The sequence below is a fragment of the Lutjanus erythropterus genome, chromosome 5, assembly GCF_056507025.1.
Source record: "Lutjanus erythropterus isolate fLutEry1 chromosome 5, fLutEry1.hap2, whole genome shotgun sequence".
In the NCBI taxonomy this organism is placed as follows: domain Eukaryota; kingdom Metazoa; phylum Chordata; class Actinopteri; order Lutjaniformes; family Lutjanidae; genus Lutjanus; species Lutjanus erythropterus.
The window spans coordinates 26,539,697-26,559,760 of record NC_139321.1 but is presented as its reverse complement, the minus strand read 5'-3'; the positions used below and the strand labels follow the sequence as shown (position 1 = coordinate 26,559,760).

Sequence of the window (20,064 nt, the reverse complement as noted above, 5' to 3'; positions counted from 1 at the left end):
CATGAGCGGTTCACCTCACAGGGAGGCTCCAAGATGTCAGTGTGACACATTCTTGATATGATGCACTGTTACTGGAATATTGAAGAGGTTACACATTCCCAATGTCTAATTTAAAGGATTTATAAATACTCCCCGCATATTTCACATTTACATTCAGGTCCATTTTCAGATTTTTGTGTTCTCTGTGTGTGTTTTGCTGCAGTTAAGCTTGGATAGGCTGCCTGGTGTCTAGTTAAATCCTCAGTGGATGATAATAGATGCAAGAACGGGAATCTGAATCCATGGTGGATCTTGGATCAGTACCAGGAGCTGTTTTAATAGAGCCAGGTGTTGTCAAGTTGCAGAGCAGCAAAATGGCAACAAAGCTGTTCAATTCTGCTCGCAATCTTACAAGACAGTGTCTGTGATGTGGAAGAAAAAAGCAGCCCACATGCCAGCGCAAGGTCAGCCACAGATGAGTGGCTAAAGGGGCTCGAGGGAGGATGACAGTGTCGACTCTACCACACCAAAGAGTCACAGAGTGATGGTCAGTCATTTTCCTCCTCCTCTCACCTTCCACTCTTTATTCTCCTCTTTTCTTGATCTTTTTTCTAGCATTTATTTATCCTGATCTCTCCTAAAGTATCTGACAACAGTTTGACATATATGAAGATCAATACCACTCCCATATCTGTTCATCAATCTTCAGCTAGGAGATGGTTGGCTTAAAGCTGCTACAAGGACTTTTTTAACTATTTATTTAACAGTCTCACTTAATACTGATGCCTTTAAATGACCTACATGAGCAAACAAGACCATCCACAAGAAGACTGACTACTTCTATATAGTTGCTCTTAATCGCTGCTGCCAGGTTGGATGAAAAAAGCCTGTATTTGCTTTTTCCCACAGCGAGTGGAACGTTGGCTGGTTAAAAAGAGGCAGAAAGAGATTTTTATTCAGATAATTTTATTTTTTATGTGATATTTTGTGATTGATTTGGGTGAAACACAACTAATTTTGTCCACATTCAACAAAATATGAAAGTTCCAGCTTTAACTTAGCATAGCTTAGCTTAGCCTAGCTTGGATTAACGCAAAGACCAGTGAGCGTTTTTTAGTCTAGTCCCGTACTACTGTGCTGTGATTGGCTAATACTTGTTGCCTTGACGATCTTGACTGATCTTTGCGATTGTGTTAACTAAGTCTAAAATAAGTTGACAGTGACATTTAGCTTCACACTGAGACACCAACCCCAGACAACTGTCCATATCTGCACTCACACTCACAGCCAATCACAGTACAGCAGGATGAGACTAGTCAGGTAGAAACAGCAAGCTTGGCTCTATCCGAAGGTTTACAAAAAACCCTGTCCACCAGCACTCACTAATTAACAGGCCATATTTCACTTGTGTAAGCCATGAAAAAAAAACTTATGGTACGGTAAAATGAAGAAAAAGTCCCAGAAATAGCCTGGAGCATATGGTGACCCCTCATAAAACCACAACATGTTGTTTTTTTACACTTCAGTTAATCAGTGTTAATTATATTAGAGGTGCCGGGAAGAGCTCGGCTTCTGCTTCTGTGGTGCGTTCAAGTTGAACTGGGAAGTAGGAATTTCAAAGTTTCCAGCTGGAAATTTTCACTGAATGCCCTTTGAGGTTGGATTTCCTAATCGGAAAGTCATAGTAACCTGACCAAATCCAAGATGACTGCTCTGCATATAGTAAAAGTAGTAAAAGCTGCAGTAATATATTGTTTATTAGCACTTCTACTGTTTATGCCTCATTAAATCAGCTGCATCTGTGCTATCCAACTTCTGTCTCTGGATATCTTGCTAAGGTGCTGTTAGAAACAGAATACCATGTGATGCACTGTCATGAAGCACAAACAAGGTTTTTATGGAGGTGTTCATCTTTGTTTTCTGACTTGTTGTACTACAACGCAGTTAGCTCAGGTGTGACGTGGTTCCCAGCTCTGACGTATGTGCCTCGGAGGTAAATGGTACACATCACTGGTTTTTATGCTAAGCTCAGGCTAAGTGGCTGATGCTAACCACACAGCATACTCAGGAATCATATTGATCTTACGACATTATTGTAACTCAGTGAGAAAACAAAAGTCAAACTATTCCTTGTCCATGAACATGTGGTGTGTGTGTGAGTCGTGTCAGATAGATTTTCATCTGCAATAGTAGTTGTTTAAAAATGTATTGCTCTCAGGCTACTTCATGATTTCAGAAAATTACATCTTTTGTTAGTTTTAATGTGAAAAAAACCCAGAACTTACATATGATGTGTTTCAAGGGATAATTCTGCACTTTTATGTGGATGTTCAACCAGTGTAAATGGTAGATGTAGTCAAGAAATAAATGCCTCCACATGTTTTATATTGAGTGAGAAAACTAGGTTTTCCTGCTTGAGGAGCCATCCTGGCGGTGCCTACATGTACCAGGATGCATTGCGTGTGAGCTTCTGACACCCATGCCCATGTTTCCGTGTATCACGACCATGTAGCTTTTAAACATGGTGTTCGATGACCCCTAGTCTCAGCCCCTGGCAAGAGGCAGAGACTAGAAACCTAAGATGAAATACCCTGTAGTTCTTCCTTAACACCAATGACATCACTGTGACTTCACCGGATGCAGGAAGAACAACAGATTTTGCAGCAAGAGAACGTTCTCTGTTAGCATACCACACACTGAGAAATGTATTACCTTAACTGACTACATTTTCCATCAACACTGACATAGAAAGTGGTGAATCCCTTTAAAGGTCCATCTGTAATTTTTCATGTTACTGAAATTATCCATTATGACAAACAAATTAATATTTGAATTACACAGGCTTGGTTTAGCATTGAAATTTGATTTAGCAAAAATTCTGCCAATGTTGGATAACTTGTGACACTGGATTTCCAAAATATATAGTAACTTTGTAAAATAATAGTGGGCATTTGTAAACATATATGGATAGAAAATACAGTTATACAACTCATATTGCTCAGTAGATAAATCTAAAATACAACCCAAAATCCAGGATGAACAGCTGAAATGACTCGTCTATCCACCCACACTGTCTGTCATTTTGCCTGTGATTGAATATGAAGGGCAATAGCTTGTGGAGACATTTCTCTTTGGGTATGTTCAAGGACAGCATGATCTATCCACGCTGCCCCGCGCTATAAGATCCGTCATAACTCATGACTGTATTTTGCCAATTTCACATACATGTATGTAGCTCTGTCTCTCTCTTTCTCCGAGTTGTTTATAGTCTCCCCCTGGTTTCTCTGTAACATCAGCTGTTTTCTTTTGCTTTTTGTGTCTCAGGTAACCTGCCAAGTCATACCATAAATCCTTATGTCAGAATGTAAAATCATAAGTTATATGCCATATATCAAATACAAAGCAAGAATCCTTTTCTTTTCTTTTTTGTTTTTTTGGAAACAATGAAAAGATCTTATTTGCAGCATCCACTTCAGGGCACTGAGAATTTATTGCCCAAACTGGATCGAGCATGAAGGGGAGCAAGGCATAAACTTGAATTTGTCTGAGGACATGATACTCTGCTACTCCCTCCACAGCTATGTTTTTACATGCTTATTTTCTCCTCCTCCTCAGTGGTATGTGAGCAGGAGAGGCCTTGAAGAAACAAATTCCCATTTGTGGGAGATGAAGATTATTTCCACAACAGCAGAAGAACACTGCCACTAATGTGGTTAACACAGAATGCAGGGGGAATGAGGCATTATATGGCCTAACGATAGCATGACATGATGGTTTTTTGCCCGCTGGATGAAGTCAGACGTAACTCCCCTCTTTGCACAGTGGAATTTCTACAGCTCTTGCACATCATCGCGTTTTATAGCGGTGGGGTCTCACGGTGGGCCAGCTGCCCCAATAGCAAGTCTCATAATGGATTTGCGCATTGGGTTCAGCACTGCCTGTGTTCTCATGCATATGATGTGTTCCTACATGTCCCAACGGGCTGTGGGTCACAATACTACCAGGAGGTTTTAGGTGTCGAAGGTCCAAGGATGCCAATGACAGCAGGAAATGGAGAAAATGGTTATTATTTGCGTTATATTTTTTGCTTTTGTTCTTAGACTGAATCATGTAGAGCAGAGAGGATTATAGATCAAGTAACTTGTAAAAGTTAATTAATTTTTCTTGACAATGTGTTAGCATGCTCCCTGTATGTTGACAATAACCTGCCTTAAATATGCATCAAAGTAATATTAGCTATATATACTTGAAGTACCAAAAATTAGCACTGGAGCCACAGGAAAACTGGTGAATAAGATTTTCATTACATATATCATCCTATCAATTTGTTAATACTGACATAACAATGTGTGCAGTAGGTAGAATTTGACAGTTGCAGCTGCTCAAGCTGGAGCTAACATTTACTACTTTATATCCCAGTCCCAGAGCTTCCCAACCTCAGGGTCAGGCCTCCTCCAAAGGGTTACAAGATTAATCTGGGGGTCATAAGAAGATTAACAGTGCTGGAAAGAAGAAGAAGAAGAAGGGGGGAAAAAAACAATGTTCTGCCACACACATTTGCATGATTTTTTTTATTTTTTACTTTTCTCTAATCTTTGCTTTAATTATGGAATATTAGATAAATCTAATACATTTTTGTGCCTCTAATATTTATTTAAATGAAGCCATCTGAGAAGTTTAGAGGGGAACACTTGGTATTAAAATATGTCTCCAGATAAGGAAAAACACATAAATGCTATATGATCGGATCTGCCGGACCACATCTGGAGGTAGTCTGGCTTACATTGTGTTTGGATCTTAGGTAAATGTAAACCCAATCCATGCAACAATCTGGATAACATATCTAGCAGAGCATGTGAGCGGAGTGGAGCGGTGAGAATTTCCGCTCCTTGTTCCTTGTTGAGCTGCCCAACCCCCCTACTCTGCCGCTCAAGTCTCATTATCACTCCATGCACAACTCATATTTCATCCCGCTGCGCCCAGATCACTCACTCCAAAAATGAAAAATCTGCACCGTAATTCAGCTTTAGTTTAAACCATAGTCTATAGGCCAAAACACACTAAAAGCTTAAATGTAAATGTATGCACACCAATTGAAGCTTGTGTGGAGCTCTGCAGGCTTCAGATTTAAAATTCCAACACCACAGAACTTGCATTATTTTAGGAAAAGGTCACCATTCATATGTTTCTAATTATTTCTTCAGTTTCACCTGTTTTCAGCTCAATCCAGACCACAGCAGAGAGCAAAGTGAACACTGACACACACTGATGACATGAAGTGGCAGAGACAGCGTCTGGACAGTTCATCAACAGGACAGTTCAAAATAGTGTGGGTGTCTGTGCAATGGACACACGTCAGGTTCACGGTGCGAGCGAAATTGTGTGAGTGGGATGGAGTGGGAGATAAAGCAACACCACATCTTTTTAAAAAAGTCGCTCCATGCTCCATCCAGCTCTCCCCTGCTCGCACTCCCCGCTTGCTCCCGCTCCGCTCACATGCTCTGATATCCGGATATCGTACACATTTTAATACCTGGTGTAAATGGGATATTATGTTTTCATGGCAGTTACTGTCATAATCCAGAACATGTGCAGTTACTATGATTACGCTTCACTCAGATCATTCTTTAAGGTAACTAGACAGCAATATTGTCAGTTGTTAGCTAGCTTGCTAAAACACACATACATAGTTAGCCTGTGTTAGCTAGCTTCTGCAAAATGGACAACAAGGAGAAAACGCACAGGCAGAAGATGTGTCAAGAAGCAACTGACAAAATTCAGTCACTAACTTACGTTCCACAGATTATTTCACTTGTAAGGGACTGTTATCTGTCCCATACAAATTTCTGCTGAAAATGGTTAATTAGGATTTTCTAGTGACTTATAAGGGAGCACTTAAGTAGCTAATGGCAAACACATACAGATTAAAGGGTTTTGCCTTAATATATGATTATTTCATGCAACTCATTTTTTCCAAAGGAATCCTTGGGTGAAGAGACAAGGGAAACCTCAGCCAAAGTGATTTTATGCAACCATGCACTGGCTCTGTCCAAACTAAAGCACACTTACCAGCACCTCTAAAGCTCACACGTTGCATCTAGTTTGTTAAATGTGCACAAAAGCTCACAAATTCACATCTTATGAAAGATTATGGTGGACTACATCTCAGGTGGGACCAGTAACCTTCTGAAGTCTCTGCTGGTCTGGCGCGTAACCCCTCAGAAACAAGATCTGACATAATAATTAGTGTACTCAAGAGGTGTTGGTTGGTGGATTTTGTTACCTTTGGAGAGAGCCAGGCAAGCGGTTTCCTCCTATTTCCAGTTGTTGTGACAAGCTAAGTTAGCTATATTTAGCATACAGACAAGAGGGCGGTATCTTCTCATCTAACTCTGAGCAACTTTAAGTAAAACAAATAAATAGTACCAAAAATAACACCACTGAAATGTTGTGTCTAAATACAAAGTAGCATAACATGGACATGCTCAAGTCAAGTGCAAGCACCTTAAAGGGATAGTTTGGATTATTTAAAGTAGGGTTGTATGAGGTAATACACTGGCCATCCAGAAGTGCCTCATACAACCCCACTTCAAATTTCCTTATTGTTCTTTTATAATATCCCTTGCAGCTCTTCAATGAATGGACTTGCACCACTGCAAAGTACAAGAGGAAAATACCGGCAGATAAAACTTGCTGACATGAACACTGATGCTAGTAGGAATCGCGTCTCATCATTACCACAAAGCTATGAATAGCACAGAGCTATTTTTAAAGTGTTTTTTTTTTTATGCGTCGTCTCATTTCAAATGGAAACTTCATTAGCAGTAATATTTTCCTCGTTACAATGCTTCTAATATTTCCTGAAGGACACTGTGTCGCTTGGTCAAAACAACAGGTGTGCAGTGTGGGGTGCCTCGTGTTTGACATGGAGTGCTGGTGACACATGGAATGCAACAGGCATAGCTTGGGGAGTCCAGACAGAGAGAGCCATGGGAAATACTTCCAGAAGGTCAGAGGTCGAGATCCATGAGGAAAGAGAATTTAATATTGAACTTGTCATTGACGACCCCTTGAGCATATCTGCGTACAGACTGTTATTCCATTGAGAACATGACTTTTGTCAAGGTTCAATTTCAGAGACGTTTGTTTTATTAAAATTCACAATCCCACCATAACGGGGCGAACTTGTGCAGCCAGTTACCATCCTCTGTGGTTTATCGTCTATTCCCAAAGCTCACTGCAATAAAGCATTTAATTAATTTTTAGTTTTGCATCTGTTTCCAGAGAAAATAAAGCACAGTGTATATTCCAGTGTATTGGGAGGATGTAATTTAGATGTGGAATAATTACTGATGACCTGTTTATGAAAAAGAGGTCATTGTTTATTTTATGTTAATGGTAATGACTAGCCTGAGATATTTTAGGTAGAAAAAAAAGGCTATAATTATGGGATCATGGTTAGATTTTAAAAGCTAACATGGCTTAATTGGCTGAAATACAGAAATGTGATTTTAATCAATAATCATGTTTTAAATACACCGTAAAAATGTAAATATACAAGTTTTATTTATTCAAGTTAATTAAACTTAGAGCTAAATTCTGCATTTATTTCCTAAGAAATAATGTTTAGACTCAAATAAATATAACCCCTTTATGACCCACTAGAAGTGTGTGGTGGTGTCTGTATCTATGTATTTACTTATTTTTCTCATTGTTCTATTGTGCTTGGGATATTTTACCAGCCCAAACCTTGGTATTTGATGTTCAGATGTGTTTTTTTTTTAACCTGACATCTCAAACTTGAGATGGTTTGTTACACAGAACCATCTGGGAAAGTCGTCCTTCGAAACTGTGTGGAAAAGGGCACATACTTTCAAAAAAACACTCAGCAGATGATTGAATAAATCATCTGTGTATCATGTCTAACGTGGGCGAACTTCAGCCAATCAGATCAAACTCTTGCCGAAGCTGATGAAATGTCCCGAGCACAACAAAATAATGAGACAAAATAAGGGAACACAGGCAGAGACCCTGCTTTCTGCAGATACAAACACCACCACATGCCACAGTTTTGTTTTTTCAGGAAAATGTTGCATATTATACCTGTTAGATAAATTATGTTTGCTTGTTTTACTGTCCCATCTTAAAATGTAATAAATTATAATATAGTTTATAGTATTAAATGTTAAAATGGAACCCACGATCCTGCTTACACACATTGTTCCTGCACAGTTCCTTGAAAGTCTTTATTTGGTAACCCTCCCTCTGTGTGCAATACAACATTCCCAAAGCATTGTACTAACTAGATGATGTAATATCTTTTGAGGGTAAGTTTTGCTAAAGTCTCATCTTTAGAGTAGAAGGCTACATGTTGTAACTTATAAGAAATATTATGGGAGCTGTCATTGAATCTTTCCAGGACATTCTGGGAATGTAACCACAGTGTTTCTTTTACGTAGGAAAAACGCTCATATAAACGTACAGGCAACATTCAGGCAATCTTTCCTTAACATTCAACAAACCTGCCCAGGATGCTCAGGAAACGTTACCAAAACATTGGTTTTACAGGAGACAAAGTTAACAATTTTAACTTCCAAGGAACGTTAAGGGGAACCGTTCACATAAGTGTCTTGGAAATTCAGCTAACATTCCCAGAATGTTCTAGTAATGTAACAGTAACAGTGGTTTTACATCAGAAAAACTGTTATAAAATCTTGGGAGCATTAAGGGAAAATGTTCAAGTACATTCCTGGAACATTCAACCAACCTGCTCAGAACGTTCTGGAAAGGTATCAATAATGTTTTCAAGTCGGAAAAATTGTGGGGAAATGTTTAAGTAACCTTCCTGGAATATTCAACTAACCTTCCCAGAATGCATCAAGAAAATACAATAAATAAATAAATAAATAAAAACAATAATGTTGTTGTTTTTTTAAAAAAAAAAAAAAAAAAAAAGAAAAAGAAAAAACTTACTATTTTAACATCCAGGGAACGTTATGCAGTCTGTGTGTAGGTGAAGGAGGGTTTTATAGATGCTGTGCTGAAACCTCTCTCCCATACTTCCTATCTGTCTCCAAAACGCAACATCTAACAAAACAAAAAAGGCAGAAAATAATTTTTACAATTGCTCTCGGTGGTTCATCCAGCAACAGATTTGAGAATAATACGATTCAGCACGACAATCCTCTGGCTCTAGAGTCTGTGTCGTTGTGGGCTTTTTGTCCGGGTAACTACTCGGGAGTGAAATTGCGAGAGAAAGCAAAGTGATTATTTTGAACACACATCACTGGATTGTTCTTAGTGGTTCTGGCTGGTCCCTTCTGAGAGTCTTTTCAAATGAAATGTGTTTTGGGGGAACCTGCTGAGCGTGGAACCGGTGAGAACGAAGCCAACTGGAGCAGAAAGTGCCACTCCTTGACACTCAGCCAGGGAGACTTCAACCAGAAACACAGTCAGTGCACGACACTAAATGTATAGTCGGCACGGCATGGACTAAATGGCTCTCTGTTACAACTGCAATTAAACAAGAAACGGTGTACTGTGTTACATTATTCAGGAACAGACGGCCCTCAAGCGTATACTGTACATGTGATTTGTGCACGTACAGCCACTGGGGCCACAGAGGTTATGTCATGTCATGTTCTTTCATCAAAGATGCTATTTAAGACTGCAATAAATGATCCTTTAATAATGACCTCACACATTTAAATCCACCCTATCCTTGACTCACCTGGTTATGGGAATGGGGAACAATGGGCAGTGATGTCAGGATGTAATTTAGCAATTGTAAACATTTGTATTTGATGTGAGGAAAAATGTGTTTTAACTGTTGAAAAAGTTTGACTTCTGACCAAATATGGTACAATGTATCCATATTTTCTTAAGAAGTTTCAAAAATGGAAGAGAAATCCTTCCATGAATCAAAACTGATTTTTAAAAACCTACTTTCCTGGACAGAATGGGCTCGTGTTTACAGCTATTTTACCAGCCTACAATAGATCATTTATAGATGAAAGAAATGCAGTGATGATCAATCCCTGAAGTGTTTGTAAGAACAGATGTTCTGAATTAAAGGTCCAAACAATATTCAAATTGTATTTCTCTTATCTCCCAAGGCCAAAAAAAAAAAAACTTAAAACAAAAAACACTTATGATCCTGAGCCAGACACTTAGATTATACAGCAGGTCACAAAAAAGTCTGTTAAACCTTATGTGACGTCAAACAGCTAAAGAAATATATTAAAGCTAAATAAACAAACATTGGTAAGTTTATACAATGTTTCTCCAAAATTGTATTGAATTACAATCTCACTAAATTTATAGAAAATATGCAACTAGCTATTTAAAGGCACTGTGATTTACCCACACAGGCATTTTCACTTATTTTGCCAAATTAGATCTCTTCTCGGTTCTGTGTGGGCATGTACAGACACTGCTTGGCTGGCATCTTTTAATTGGCATGTATTTCATTTTATTTTTTAAAGGTGACATTTGAATTCATGACAAGAATGTGATTTCTGCATTTCACAACCTGATATTGTTGGAAAAACATAAAATGTGAGTTCTTACAAATGTTCACCTCATTTTAAACGCTTTATTTACTTGAATCATCCTACATCATAGTATAAATTTTTTTAAATGAATGCAAAATAATATCAAGACACTGTTGTAATGCAAATGAAGAGTGAAAAAATCAGAAGTGAAGAAAAAAAAATCAGGAAATGGAGAAGGAGGTTCAGAGTTGCTTTATGTATGTTAAATTGGAGTGAGAGGCCTTAAAAATAAAAGTTATAAGGACTTTGAACCATCTTGGGCCATTGTAGTTGTGCAACTCATGCTTGAATGTGGTTGTGTGTAAAAAAAAGGGGCCCAGTCCAGGTTGTAATGCAGTACGATTTTGAGGTCCTTGTACTTTACTTGATTATTTCCATTTTCCCTCACTTTATACTCTATTCAACCACATTTGAGAGCCAAATATTGTTGCCGACCTTTACTCAAATTCCATACTTGACAATTATTTTAGTTACTTTGCGAATTTGCGGATTTTACTTACACAAAACGTGACAAGGATTATTATAAATAAAACTAGCAATATATAAAGCAGTACAAATTACCTCATCTTAACCATTCATTCATTCAGTACTTTTACTCAGCTAAGAGATCTATGGAAGCCTGTTTCCACCAAAAAAGATTATGTTAGTCATTATAATGAGAAACTTTCTCAAGATAATGAGTATCTCTAAATAATGAGTAATTAATGAGTTAATATCTTGAAATTGATGTTTCTCAAAATAATGAGAAAGTATCTTTAAAAAATGAGAAACATAAAATAATGATATAGTATCTCAGAATAATGAGGTAATATCTAAAGATTTAAAGTAATGAGAAAGTTTCTAAAAATAAAGACAATCTTTCCAAGTCATTACGAGTTTCCCATCATAATGATTTATAGGATCTTTTTTCCCATCACACAGATTTTTAATGTAGGACTTTTATTTGTAATGGAATATTTTGAAATTGTTATATTGTTCCTTAAGACTCTGAACACTTTCTTTAGCGTACCGCTGGTTATAACATTTGTAAATTACAGGCAGTTTAACTGGAAACACTAAAAAAAAAAGAAAAAGAAAAAAAAAAAGAAGGTACACATTTATCCCAAATTTTACTAAAAAATTTAGAAATCATATTTCAATTAAAAACAAAACAAACAAACAATCAAACCTTTTATTTCAGCAGGACATGAACCAACTAGTCAGTCCTCGCGAGACTAATCGGCGTCACACCTCGTCATGTGACGGTCCCGTGATCTAATGCGGAACAAGAAGGGATTTCTGCAGTGACAACACAACACAGACAGGAGGGAAAACACTAACATATCTTCCCTTTCTATCTCAGTTTCGCCGCCTGTCATCAGCACAGTAATGGACGGGTCTATCAGAGCATCTTCAGACGGAGCAGCCGGACCGCCGCCATATTTCCGAGGGTGAGAAATAAGTCAGTTACTTAAGTGAACAGCTAGCACTAGCTAGCTAACGTTAGCTTCTTAGCTTAATTCAGTAGCTTCTCTGTGCGTGGAGGGAAGCCTAGCCTGAAACCCACCGTCCCCCCCGTGCCGTTTGATGTTTAACATGTGCAGAAGTTTACAAAAGACTTTTATTTAATGTGGCGCACAACATTAATCATCGCCAAGGGACATCCCCACATCAGTAGTCAGCATGTTGGAGTCCCGTCGCTCCTGAACAGTGAGGTCGCTGTCTACTTGTGTCTCTGCTGACTCATGAACTTTTGTCCTCCTCTGCAGAAATGAGAGCTCCCTGGTTTCAGCCCTCAAGACACTGCTGTTCTTTACGATCCTGATGGTCACGCTGCCCATCGGACTGTACTTCGCATCAAAGGCCTACATCTTTGAGGGTATGATGTGTAACACTACCTTGTTTGTGTTTGCAGGGCAGTGACAGACCCACAAATATTCATGGTTGGTTTCACTGATTTTAAGAAGTGCCCCCTTAGATAATTTTCAGGACTTATGTTAGTTCCAGATAAAAGCTCAGAAACCAGAGCCTGACTGATGATGGATTTGTTTGTCTTTTATTGTTATTGCAGTAAGTCTGTAGGTAGATACTTATTTTAACTGTATGTAGGATGAATCTGACAGTATTTGTGGTGTAATGGCATTACGGTTAGTGGAAATTATCACAAACAATTCTCCAGCTCTCTCTGTACTACACTGCTGTCAAATATCTTTTGTTTTTCCTCAAATGGGGGAGTAAATGCTCTTAAAATACTCAAAGCTTCTTGAAGGAACTTTCATATTTTTTTAGTTTGGAGGCCCCTGTGGACAAAAGCAGTGCTTCCACCATAATAACTACAAAATATATCATAATAAATAAAATGATCTCAATTTAAAAAAAAAAGTCAAAATAGGCAATCTTCTCGTTTATGGTCTCATTAACTTATATAGGTCACATAGTGGCATCAGAAATAAACCAGGACTGTTTCATAACAAGTTAAAAAAAATTATTTAAGATGGATTTGTTAAGATAGAACTAAATTTATCCCAGTTTGGGGTGGGGTAAAGTTGAATCACAATTCTCTTGTAAGGCTATGAATTGTTGCAAAAAGGTCAATTATCAGAAATTTAGAAACCCAGTTCTCAACACTTAAGTCGACTGTAAAGGTTTTGTGAGACTAGGCTGTATATTCCTTAAAGCTGAACCAGTTGGATAGTGAAAGGAGATGCACATAAACATGTACCTTGTATTTACGTTCTTGATTTGGCTCCTTCTTGAGTTTTTGTGAGGATGTCTGAATGTGAGCAACTGAAGATGGATAAAATCTGATTAGCAGCCCCTGGCTGAGAAGATAGCATATGGAAGCATTTGGCAACACTGTATGCAAGTTGTGTCTAACTAAACAAATTATATATCAATGTGAATACACTATGTTTTAAAAGTAATAACTAGTTACACAGTGACAAAAAATACCATATATAGAAATGAAAAATGTTGATGCATTGATAATTTATATTGTAGGCCTCTGAATGGGAATAGAGTCGTGAGGTGCCAAGAGATTCCCGGCCTAATCCCGGTGGAAATTGTGCATCAGTTGTAGTGCAAAGTAGGATAAACTTCAGATACAAAACATCAATAAACATTTGCAAGATCCAACCAAAGACCATGTTGTGATGGGATCACACCAGCTGCGACACCCATCAACATGTTGATGTTCCAACACATGAGTACTCGGTCGTTATTTCTACATTACTGCATTGTTGTCTTTGAATTTGTCTTTCATTTTGATCTCAACTGCACACCTGTAAAGTTCGGTGACTGCATCTTGCACAGTTGTGACACTTTCACATTGACAAACTCTGCCCACACACAGACATAAAAACTCCTAGCAAAGAGCTCCAAGCCACGTCTGTGGTAGTTCCCACTGCAGCAGGTGTCTCCAAGACCACATTTTGCCATGATGTCACACAAACTCACAAAACAGTACTAGCCACGCTATTGTGATTGGTAAATATACACAATGCCAAAAATATAAACAAAGTCAGCAGTAAGGTTGTTTCTTGGTACGTTGTACATAAATACACATGAAAAGTGATGTATAACAATGCAATTGTTGATGCAAACTGTCTTCGGAACATTAATGATGTCACTATTCTTATTTACTGGTATATTAAAATCCTCTAAATCATTAAGCAGTCATGCCCACAGTGATCTAATACAACCACAGATATAGATTGACAATCATAAAGTAGCAGCCTACAATATAAGAGCAGCAGGATGCCAAAAGGAACCACATGAATAAAGTAGGAAGTACATTCCTAGGTCTAAGAATTATGACAGATCACAAGCCTCAACTTTTATGCTTGCTTTGAGGGCATCTGCGGCCAACAAGCAAAAACACACAAACAGCTGAGGCAGAGATGAATGAATGAATAGGTGGGTGCACCTTTCACACCTTTCTGAGCATGATATCAGAAGGACTGTCAAGTGTGAGACCATCAAGAAAGCAGCAGGACCAGACAGTATCAGTGGGCTGGTCCTCAAACTATGTTCTGACCAGCTAGCGCTGGTGTTCACAGTGTTATTCAGCCTGTCCCTGACCATGTCTGTCACGTTCACATGCTTGAAGAAAACAAGACCAGCCTGCCTAAATGACCACTGCCCAGTGGCACTCACCTCTGAAGTGATGAAGTGCTTTGAATGGTCAAGGATCTGTTCCTCACTACCTGGCAGGATTACATTACACTGTGATTCTACCTTATATGACTACTAATGACAAACTTGATTGATAAGGGTTAGGTGGCACATTATAAATGACAGAGAAAACTCTGCTAACAATTTTTTATCATCTCAAGTTAATCATCCTAATGCCCAGCTTGATTGATATTTTTCTAATGGACATTTAGGCAAGTTTAAAATTGAAGGGAATGAAAGTTGTCTGCATCCTGATTGGAATTCACATGAAAAATGATCCAGACAACCCTGAACTTTGGACATCATCACCGCTGACTCTTCTCCTCCTCCTCTCTGCAGGTTCGATGAAGATGTCCAGCTCTGACAGCTACTTCTATGCAGCCATTGTTGCAGTGCTCGCTGTGCACGTGGTTCTGGCTTTGTTTGTTTATGTGGCCTGGAATGAAGGCACGCCTAAAGGGAAGGGCAAAGACGATTAAGGCACGTCCTTATCTGTTCGGAAGACCGCAGGAGACGGACAGACTCGGGCATGGTTCCACAGCCCCCGCCACCATGGGCTCCAGCACTAAAACACAGCACCATCTACCAACCAGACTGTTAGGGGATCTGGTTTGCGCTTAGGCTTTAACCCGAGGTTAAAGCAGGAAACTGTTTTATTATTCCCTGGCATTGGGGGTAGAGGCTGTCGGGTGTGTTTTTTCACCAGCCTCAGCAGGCCTGCTTTTTGACTTTTTGTTCTCTGAAAATATTACTTTTGTTGACTGAGGACGGCCCCTTGTTTTTAAGAGGCTTTGTTATAAGCTGCCATTTGGCTAAATGCTATAAGTCCCTTCACTGTAAAGAGTCATTTAGGAAAACATGGGTTTGGATACTGTGTATAATGTTTATGTGTGAAGGATTTGATCCAAAAATGCTCTTCGTCCCTTCTGTGAGAGTATGTGTGTTACTGAATCGATCATTCTGTCCCCAAATTTCCATTTGTATCTCCACAAACTTAAAGATGACTCTTAATGTCAATATGAACCCATAATGAGCTTAACTTTCATGCTGTATATTGGATCAAAAATCTTTATGATGTCTTGTCCTTCATATAATCAAATTCATCTGTTTGTCCTTGTGACAAGTGTTTTTCTTTCTGATTTTAAGTGTTTGTGAACTGTAGTTCAGTGATGGTATGAAACTTTGAATTAGGAAACTATTGCAAGTTCAGATTGTACTTAAAGGAAAAATATGTAACACCCTAGCGTTCAAAAATGATTACTGCAGTCCAAGTAGCAAGTTAGAGACGGTTTATTAAATAGGTTGAAGAGACTTGTTTCTCCCCGCCCCCTTGTCCCCAGACTCAGAGCTCAAGCTGTTTGCCTGAAGGCTGCAGGAACGCAGAAGCACACAAACGGAAGACGAGTTTGACAAAAACAGGCATCGTCAAGTCCTGCAGTGTAAGTTGATCAGCTGTTTATAACTGCCAGTTGTCTGTTGATGTAAAGCTAAGCTTGTTATCCTGAAAACAAAAGCCCACTGCTTCCTTTGGAGCTGGAGTTTAGTGACTCCCTGCCAGACTTTTTTCCTAAGACTCAGATATTCAGAATTAATTTTAACCCCATTAAACATGAAACTGACAAACAAAGACAAACGTTCCAAACCAGAAAGGAATTTCCAAAGGAGAATATACTCGCTGTAGCCTTTCTGTCAGAGAGGCCAGTATTTCAACTTAGCATGTTTCCTTTATCTCTGATGACATATCATGGTCATTTTATGATTTGGTACAATAAATATATTACATATTTCTCCTTTAAAGGAATGTTTTGTATTGAAGATGTTTTGATTTGAGGATGTAGATGTGATGTGAAGTCTTATGTGATGCAGATGAGAATGTTGACTTGCTCAAATAAACTTGAAAAATTGTTTCACATATTTTCAAAGGTGTTATTTGTGCTGCTTCATTAAATCACAGTGGATTTTTATTAAGGAAGACAGAACTCTAAGCATATTAGATATGTTAAAAAATCTCTCCATGGAGAAAGTTTTCTTCAGATATTTTGTATGCTCTTCACTGTATTTAAAGAAAAAAACTAATATAAAAGATCAAACTTTATATAGTACCTTTCACATAGCTTAAAGTGCTTTGCATTTTTGCAGCGAAACACTAAAACACAAGTTTCAAACCATACACATACACAAGGAAGGAGAGAGAAAATGTGTATTACTATTAATTGAATTAACAGTTTCTCCAGAACAATAAAAACAAGCGCTGGTAGTTATATACAGGTTATTAATCCAAGTCTAATCAGTCATACTGAAATGGTTTGAGGTTAAATATCAGGGGCTTGAGCCTCTCACATGCAAACTGCTTAATAAAATGAGAGATTTTTATCTTTGAGAAGATGAAATCTAGGATGAAACCTATTTTCAAATGAGGACTGTGCGCGTGATGAACGAGCTGCATCACACAAGAGGCCATGACTTCCCCTGCCATCTGTTGTGAGTGAGCTGCACCAAACCAAAACGTGTGCAGTACGTGCATTTATTTACTCAGACACTGAGTTTCTGAGGAGTATGAGAGGAGTTTATTAATGCTAAGTCAAAAGCAGAGCCCCCATTAAAAACAAATGGTCTTTGTGGGCCCATCTTTGTCACAGATCAGTTTGTCTAGTGTTTATCCCAGAAGCAAACTCAGCTACCAATTGATTCTGTTTCCAAACAGAATGCACCTGAAGGCATACATTGATAAATCTTGTACATAATGTGTACATAAAAAAAATCACTATCTCATTTGATTACTCTGATTTTTCCCAGACCTGATAGAGATTATAGCAAGAAAAAATCAATCATGAAGCCATAAACAAATCAACGTTTCTCTCAAGTCTGCTGTTGAGACAACAGTTCATGAGACACAGTGCCTTATTGACGTCTGCAGAGTGTCTCAGCTGTCACATGGTGGCAGCAAACAGTCAGCCTTTTTTCACACACAACACAACGTGAAAGCCGAGACAAGAAGTGACAGATGCCAACCCATAATGACATTTTCTGCCTCAGAAACCGTGTCAGCGGCTGATTTCTCTTCATTTCCCTCCTCTGTCCTGTGTGAGTCTGTCTTTCCAGCAGCACCTCACGCTGCATTCTGCAGAGCTGTTGGTGCTGGAGCTGCGCGTCCCGCCTTCAGTTTAACAGGGCTGGTGGTGTTGGTGATGGGGTGACAGGCCTGCAAGCAATCAGACTGATTCAGTCAGCAAACATCAGAAGCCTCGTCCTCCTTTTATATTTCATAAGCATACCGGCCTCGCGGCAACACAAAGTTGGTGCAAGGGCAGGCTTTGCTTCTGGCTCTTTGTCATTTATCACACATTAGCAGGTTGGGTGAATAGTGTCAGTGTGATGAAACACAGGCCAGAGAGCACACAACACTTCACTGAGTCAGGGATTAAATAAACACTACAATAAGACTGTGATTATTTTATTTTGTGTCCTGCCTGCCCTAAAATGCAAACCACATACTGACTCTTTGTGCACATATGTCCTGATTTAACAGAACAGACAGATATATAGGAATACATCTGCTCACTGTTTTATCTACAAGCAAGATTTAAACGAAAACAAATCGCTTTATAAAATAAAAGGTGTCTGTGACTTGAGTTTCCTTTGCCCAGCAGATGGCATGCCTCAGATATGAGCAGCATGTCAGTGTTTAAGTAGAAGTAAAGAGAGAGGGCAGTAGAGCACTGTGCTACAGCTGGTGGACAATAATATGCAAACACACTGCAGGGAACAAACAGTATAAAGTGATAGAATAACTCATCTGGACATCTAAAATGATTCCAACCATTAAACATAACCGAGGCAGCGTTTTATTGTGATAGTCTGTGTTGTTATTTCCCATGAGAGGATAATTACTGGATTCAGCACTTTACCTTATTTATTACATACTTATCCCAATCATGTAAAGTATTTTCAAAGGTATAAACATACAGAATATAATTGTTATTAGTTTTTGCGAAGGTCTGCAGAAATTGAAAGTGCTCCCAGTCTTGACTCTTCTGATGAGGTTGATGCCCTATACAATTAAAAATTGTTTAGTTTTCATTGTGTTTTGTTTCTGTAGTTCAGTACATATAATGTAAGATTTTCACTACACAATTATTCTTGTAATATATGGAGAAAGTTTGGGAAAATAATAATAATAATGCTATCAGTCAAATTCTTAAACTTTATATTCATTGTGTGTTTTGTTTCTTTTTTGGAAAATGAATTACACTCAGAACAAGTGTAGTGAGATGGACAGGGAGTCTGTAACCATAAATTTAACTGATTTAAGAGCATAAAGTGTGTTTAAGAGAAGTGGATTCTTTACATGTATTTTTAACACAAGTAAGTAAATAAATAAATGATAACGACGATATTCAGGAAAAAAGATGCATCAGTTTCATTATATTTTCCACAGTTTTGCTAAGTTCTGAATCAGGGTACATCATCTTAAAATCATTGCATGCTTTTATTTATTATTGGCAAAATTAATTTGACTAATTCAGTTGTATCACTTTCCTGAGTACTGTGGAGAGAGAGAGAGAGTGTCCTCTTAAACAAGGGGGTGATCTACAGAAAATATTGATAACACTGGCGAGGGCCTGGCTCTCTTTAAAAACTGAAACATAATGTTCAGCCTGTCTCCCCACCCAAGTAATTTTTGCACCGTCCCTCAGCTGAACTGCACTGATGTCACTGTGTAGTCAATTATGTGATCATGCTGCTATTAGTTTTACTTGCAGAGCTAGAAACATACAAAGGCCACCATTGATCAAACTTTCAAACTAGAAACCTTTATATTACCGTGTTCTGTGTGGTGTGCCGGTCTGATATTTATGCTTCCATAATAAACTGAACTTACAACATTTATTGAAACATGTTCCATTTCTCAAAAAAGGTGCGACACCGTACATCTTTTATAAATGTCCAAGTTTGACATGTTGGCCTCACACTAAAAAGGATTTCATTTCAAAGTGCTGGATGTCCATCTAGAACCATAACTCATATCTATTCATCTGTCAGCATTTCAAAAACACATAAGCCTTTTCTCAAAGATGGTCGCTTTATTATATTTTAAGATGATATATGTCTCAGCTTCATATTTTCACTTGTAAGAGTAGATGTGACAGGTTTTAGAACCAGAGACTATTTTGGTTCAGTTATTGATTTATGGAGGAATACGTTACAAATAACACCCCTGACTGTTTTGTCTGGAATATCTGAAACATGTTTCTGGCACCACAACACACTAAAGGACACCCAGACTACACTCAATCATATCTAAACACATCAAGAAACTACTCTTTCAGAAATGGTCTCTTTTGTTTTTAATATATTTAAGTAAAAAGCCTATTTTTTT

At 38.3% G+C, this 20,064-nt stretch overlaps 1 protein-coding gene across 1 annotated transcript; it reads left to right on the top strand.

Annotated features, from left to right (window-relative positions):
- The first annotated feature begins 11,773 nt into the window (after window positions 1–11,773).
- On the top strand, window positions 11,774–16,598 carry vma21 (vacuolar ATPase assembly factor VMA21). Its single transcript, XM_084719434.1, has 3 exons — window positions 11,774–11,962; window positions 12,281–12,390; window positions 15,024–16,598. The coding sequence occupies exons 1-3, from the start codon at window positions 11,901–11,903 to the stop codon at window positions 15,161–15,163; spliced, it is 312 nt and encodes a 103-aa protein (XP_084575560.1). The 5' UTR covers window positions 11,774–11,900; the 3' UTR covers window positions 15,164–16,598.
- The last annotated feature ends 3,466 nt before the right edge of the window (window positions 16,599–20,064 follow it).